The sequence below is a fragment of the Poecilia formosa genome, unplaced genomic scaffold, assembly GCF_000485575.1.
Source record: "Poecilia formosa unplaced genomic scaffold, Poecilia_formosa-5.1.2 Scaffold27, whole genome shotgun sequence".
In the NCBI taxonomy this organism is placed as follows: Eukaryota; Metazoa; Chordata; class Actinopteri; order Cyprinodontiformes; family Poeciliidae; genus Poecilia; species Poecilia formosa.
The window spans coordinates 3,478,484-3,484,483 of record NW_006799966.1 but is presented as its reverse complement, the minus strand read 5'-3'; the positions used below and the strand labels follow the sequence as shown (position 1 = coordinate 3,484,483).

General features: G+C 39.7%; 1 protein-coding gene across 1 annotated transcript; it reads left to right on the top strand.

The window, feature by feature from the left end:
- The first annotated feature begins 360 nt into the window (after positions 1–360).
- On the top strand, positions 361–3,139 carry LOC103135826 (ATPase WRNIP1-like). The gene is made up of 4 exons (XM_016669788.1): positions 361–1,046; positions 1,703–1,897; positions 2,347–2,585; positions 2,781–3,139. Exons 1-4 carry the CDS (start codon positions 432–434, stop codon positions 3,100–3,102), a joined length of 1,371 nt encoding a protein of 456 aa, XP_016525274.1. The 5' UTR covers positions 361–431; the 3' UTR covers positions 3,103–3,139.
- Positions 3,140–6,000: the final 2,861 nt, after the last annotated feature.

Sequence of the window (6,000 nt, the reverse complement as noted above, 5' to 3'; positions counted from 1 at the left end):
ATGGTGAACTAAGATACACATCAAGCTTGTGTGAACAGTGGAACAAGTGTGATTTTGTGATTGTTTTTTCTGCTTGAAGACCAAGGCTTATTTTTATATGGACAAATTTTGTTTTAAATTAAGGTATAATATAATGTAATATAATACATTATATATAATATAATATAATATAATATAATATAATATAATATAATATGAAGGAAACTAAATTAAAAAAATAAATTAAATAAAGCAGATTTCTTATTCGTCATTCACTACAGACAGTATCTTGCTTATATTATATTTGAGTTTATAGGGTGCGCACCATTTGTCACCCGGTTTAAGTTAAGCGCGGTTAATTTACGACCCCGGTCTCTTCTCACGCCGTTTCGTCATCATCCCTACGTACCCACTTGTTTTGGTCACGTGAACTACAATTCGCGGGAACCAACATGGCGGACGAGACAATTTCGAACTCAGTTCAGTGTCCTGTTTGTTTCAAAGACTTCACACCTGGGACAATTAACGGACACCTGGACACATGTTTACTGAGCAGCGCTGCGGACAGTCCGTCCACCGCCGTTGAGACTGGCCCTCCAGTGAAGAAAGTGCGCGTTTCGGAGCCTGTCAACGACTCTGTTTCATCCTCCTCCTCCGCCATGCCTGGGACGCAGTCCTCTTCGTCAGTGTTTTCTCTGTTTCAAGCCAACAAGGGCAAACTTGACGTTCAGCCTGACAGAAGTTCTGTGTTTTCAGGCAAACGAAGTCCCGTCAGTGCTTTCAGCAAGGGAACTAAACGTGTACTGACCGAGGCTGTGTCGGTACCAACAGGGATAGAGACTCCATCTGTGTCAAACAGCGAAGCTGAGAAGAACATTAATAATCACTTACCAGCACGGACCCTGTTATCATCAAACAAACCTCTGGCGGAGGCTCTGAGACCGAACACGCTGGAGGATTACTTTGGCCAGAACAAAGTTGTAGGCCAGCAAACTCTCATCCGGTCGCTTCTGGAATCTCAGGAGATCCCTTCTCTTATTCTCTGGGGTCCACCGGGATGTGGAAAGGTGTGCAGGTGATAGCGATAGGATACATTCAAACTAGTGCAACACCCAGTCTCTCATACAAATATTTAATCTGTCACTTTCATCTTGTTGAAAGTATATCACTACCTTGGGGGGGGCGGGGGAAGGAAAATCCCATCTTCACTCCATTTGGTAGTTATTAAAGCTGACAAACATCTCTATCTCTTGGGATGGAACTGTTCTTCAATCACCAAATCAATCAAACCGATTTGTTTAATTGCACAACTATATCAATGCGCAATATTTCAATGTTTTCCTAATATAGTGCATCTCTAATAACGACAAAGCAACTACTACTTTTCTCTAACACCGGCAATAAAAGATAAATTATATATCTTTTGCATTCTAATTGATAAGCTTTGCCTATTGTTATTCTAAATATATGTGAGTAGGCTTAAATTCGATACCAATTCTCTAAGAGTGTCTCTGTTTACATTTTCAATTAACTTTCCTTTGGAAAAGAAATCACAAATTTATTTTTAAAAATGTAATTAAATATATAGGTTTTGCAAATGATAAAATTGTGAATAAATGCTCTTCCAATAAACATCTCGGTTTCATTTGATGTTTCCAGATTTGTCTTGTCATGTGTTTTTTCTTGACTTACTTTACTTAATTTTTCTTTTTTTTTTCTTCAGACGACCCTAGCCCACATCATTGCCAGCATGAGCAAAAAGAAAGGATCGGCTCGTTTTGTTACGCTGTCGGCCACCAGTGCGTCCACCAACGACGTCCGAGAGGTGATCAAGCAGGCGCAGAATGAGCTCAGGCTGTGCAAGAGAAAGACAATCCTGTTCATTGATGAAATTCACCGCTTCAACAAATCCCAGCAGGTAGAATAACTACAACAAAGTAGTTTTAGTTTCATAGATTCTTCACAAACGATATGGGTCCAAACAATGAGCCCTGTGGGACTCCACATTAAATCTATTTGCTCTCTGATATTTTATTAAATGGTTCGACTTCCTAAAAACTGCTCTGCCACTTACAAACTGATGATTATCACTTAAGCCGGTATTTTGAAAGGAATATATGGTTCCTGCTCCGTTTTTGTGTCTAACATAAGTGACAACACAACAGTTGGTGCTGTTGATCATGTCTTGTAAGTTTTTGTTTGATATTAGAAATTTTAAAAGGCTAAATATAGCTCTTCAGTCACTTCATTTATTTTATTTGTTTTATCTGTTGATCCACACTTATAAATCAGGTGCTAGACTACTTCGGGATTCATATTTTCATCTCTGTTAACTTCTTCTTTCTCGCCTTTTGTCTATATGACCAGGACACCTTCCTGCCTCACGTGGAGTGCGGTACCGTCACTCTGATCGGAGCAACCACAGAGAATCCATCCTTCCAGGTGAACGCTGCTTTGCTGAGTAGATGCAGGGTGCTGGTACTGGAGAAGCTGTCAGTCGAGGCAATGGGCTCAATTTTGAACAGGGCAGTGGCCGCACTTGGGATCCAAGTCCAAGGACAACATCCAACAAATTCCTCTTATCGAGAGCAGACCGATAGCTCTGAGTAAGTGCTATCTTACGGTCACTGTCGATTTAGATCAGTTTTTGTCTCTCTTATTTTTTATTTTTTCCCCATGGATTTTTCGATATTATTCAAAAAGATTTAATATTTTTAGAAAACACACAGGTTGTTGTGATATTTCAAGGTATCTTTCGAGAGGGATTTTCCCTTTGCATATTTTCTGTGTTCTTGTTTTAGACCTGCTATATACATAGAGCAGAAGGCCTTGGACACCATAGCCTACCTCTGTGATGGTGACGCAAGAACTGGACTCAATAGTCTCCAGCTGGCTGTTCAAGCTCAGATGAAATCCCCACGACTGAACCAGTCAACACAACACGGATTTCCTCAAGAGATCGTGGTGACGGAGGAGCATATCAAGGAGGGTCTCCAGAGGTCCCACATCCTCTATGATAAAGCAGGTGAGCTCGTACCTGCTTACCGTTGGTGTCACTGGAGGAAAAAAACGAGGATCTTTGCTCCGAGTATCAAACTTTTTGTTGTTCCTTCTTGCATTTAGTAAGGTCCGCTTTAAATTTTGAGTTTGCAGTTATTAATAACACACCTAGAGCAATTATCTATTTAATTAAGAATGCATATCGATTCCATCACCTTGATAGATGACCATGCAGTTTAGTATTGTAAGTAGTGTTCTGCAGCAATGTTCTGCTCTTTGGCAAAGAAATGTTGCTGACTGTTATGCTATCTTCTTTTGCTTATTTATTACATTTCAGAAAGGTTTTTGCAATTGACCTCAAGTATTTCTACGCTTAACCTTCACACATTTTGCCAATATCTCTAGGATATTATGTTATATTTAATGTTTTATGATAATTGCAAATATTTATTCTCAAACATAAATAACATAAAGTCTGTTGACGTACTGTGAATTTTTGATTTACATTTGAAATTACAATTTAAGAAATCAATAGAGGGTTAATAAATTAGCAATCAATTACAAAAATGTTTAACATTTTATTAGCAGTGAAATGAACTAAGATACTTTNTTGTAAGTGCATATGACAATGGTATAGTTTGGTTATCTGTAGGCGTTACACAACCAGTGTGTTGATTGGGGAACATAAAAATGTCACAGACTGCGACAAGCAAGTGATACACTATTATGGAGTCATATAATGGTAGAGTTATAGACTTAGGGTTTAACCCTGCCTGCCCAGTAAGAGTCCAACCAGGCTGTGGCTTTAACCGGTTCTTCCCCAATTAACAGATTCATCTCTGTTTGCAGATCCAGTGCAGTTCCTCTGCATTTTTTTGGAAACCACCTCAGGGCTGGTACAAGCTGGGCATTATGAGCAACTCATTTGATTGTCAGCAGACTCTTTGGTACGTCACTGGATGAAAACTCCTCGCTCATAAACATCTCAACCACCATTTTCAATCTGCAACAAGACCGTCGTAGTTGGCAAGATGGCGAGTCACAAATCAATAAGAGAGAGTCTTATCAGAGAATGGCCAAAAGGTGCTTGCCTGGGAAAAAATCAGCCTGATGAAAACCAGCCTATTGTCTTACACTGGGCTATCAGCTGTTGAGAAACGATTGCTTCCTGGAGGTGTGGAGTGTGTTGAGGTTTTCAATTCTACCCAATTGCTAAAGTCTGCCCGTGACTTATGTAACACGTCAGTTTGACGTTAAGAAGCTTATCAGAAATTCCCTGCATTGTAACCAACCGTTCTCCACTGCAGGGAGAGAAGTGCTGATCCCAGCGAAGTGGCTCTTAAAGTCATTTCTATATTTGGAAGCATGGCCAAGACGGATTGAATAGCTTCATTCACTTCCTCCACTGCCATTGCTAAAACTACAGGTAGATTGCAATTATAAAGCAGTGCAGAAAATCTGCATCGTTGTTCACAACTACTCCTTCTGTTGGCTGATAGGCCCAGTAAAAAAATCTGTTGGAGACAATCAGAGTCACGCGGAGAAAGCTCAGACTGTGCAAGAATTGTTTTCGAGCAGAATTGCCCAGGAAGGCAATGGCCTGGCTAGTTACATGCACAAACTGACATTATTAGAGCATCATCATCAGTGATTACAACTCCTTTTCTCATAACCTAAGTTACCACATTCAGCCCCACAGAAGGGGCTATAGCGTACCAATCTTCACCGAGCCACGCACTTCTGCTCAGTGGAAGTGAGATATAAGTTAATACTTGAATCCAAGTGAGGTACTGTCTCAAAAAAATACAGCAATATGCATGAAAGCAGAACGAAATCTGTAGCATACTTTTTCACAGCACTGACCAAAAGTAACATACAATTAACTGTATAGGTAAATAACAAAAAACTTAATATGAAAGTTGACATCAAGGGCTGACGTTCTCAAAAACATAAAGTCACACTTTCAATAAACAACATATGACAAATTGCAAAAACCTAACTGCCTTGCGGCCACAGTTACTGGACATCAGCATGCACATACTGGCTTATATAATGGCATGCCTCTGCTTATTCATGGCTGATAGATAGGTAGCAGCAGGACAGTGAATTTATAGCTTATCACTTGTCGCACTCAACAGTGGAATGTGATGCTGACCCTGTGTGGAAAATATTACAAGCGATTGCAGGTTGTTCTCCAAATCTCCCAGCTGAATCGATGACACTAAACACTCTGATATCAGGTTGAGATGGAAAAAAAAACTCATCTTGAACTTGAGGTGTCCCACATATGTTTTTCAACGTTCACGTTAACTGAGAGGGGATATGTTGCAAGTGTTAGGGTTCACCTAGAGACAGTTGTGGGGTAAAGAAATGTAATTGGAAAACAAGGGAGTGCATTTCGAGACCAAAGTAACATGAAATAAATGTTAAATATTTCACACCTCTGGAGGTGGGATAGGATGAAGCCCCCACCTGACAACCACTCTGACGACAACGGAAATTTGTTGAAACACGAGCCACAAATGATTCAGATTACTTGGCGGTCATAAATGTTCAGCAAAAGAAACACTGGGGAGATTTTATTTTATTTTATTTTATTTTTTACTTCTACAACATACGGTAACCCTTCTTTCTGCCAATGTGGTCAGTTTTTGCTTTGCTCAACCGTCTAACTTAAAAGAAAACCACAACCGCTATGTAAGTGATAGCAGCGTGCACGTCTGAGCGCCGGCTGCTGCCAGATAGCACTTAGTGACCCTTTAACAGAGTCATCACAGTCTGCTTAATTACAGATATATAAAGACGGAAAGCCCAGGTCAGCTCTGGATGTGACTTCGGTGCAATGGGAAAGTGTTTTTGAGTGAAAGATGATTTTTTTTTTTAAATAGACATTGTATAATGCTTATGTATTTACCTTTTAACTTCCTGAACTTTAAGTACATTTAATGAAATGCAGTGCAGTAGATTACATATGTAGGAAACACTGAAAGGTACTTTTAAGTGCATCCTCTGTAATATCGT

Excerpts from the sequence above, each read along its gene's own strand:
- LOC103135826 (XM_016669788.1), top strand. The coding sequence starts at position 432 with ATGGCGGACGAGACAATTTCGAACTCAGTTCAGTGTCCTGTTTGTTTC. Across the intron at positions 1,047-1,702 it reads GTCCACCGGGATGTGGAAAG|ACGACCCTAGCCCACATCAT; the intron begins GTGTGCAGGTGA and ends TTTTTTCTTCAG. Across the intron at positions 1,898-2,346 it reads GCTTCAACAAATCCCAGCAG|GACACCTTCCTGCCTCACGT; the intron begins GTAGAATAACTA and ends CTATATGACCAG.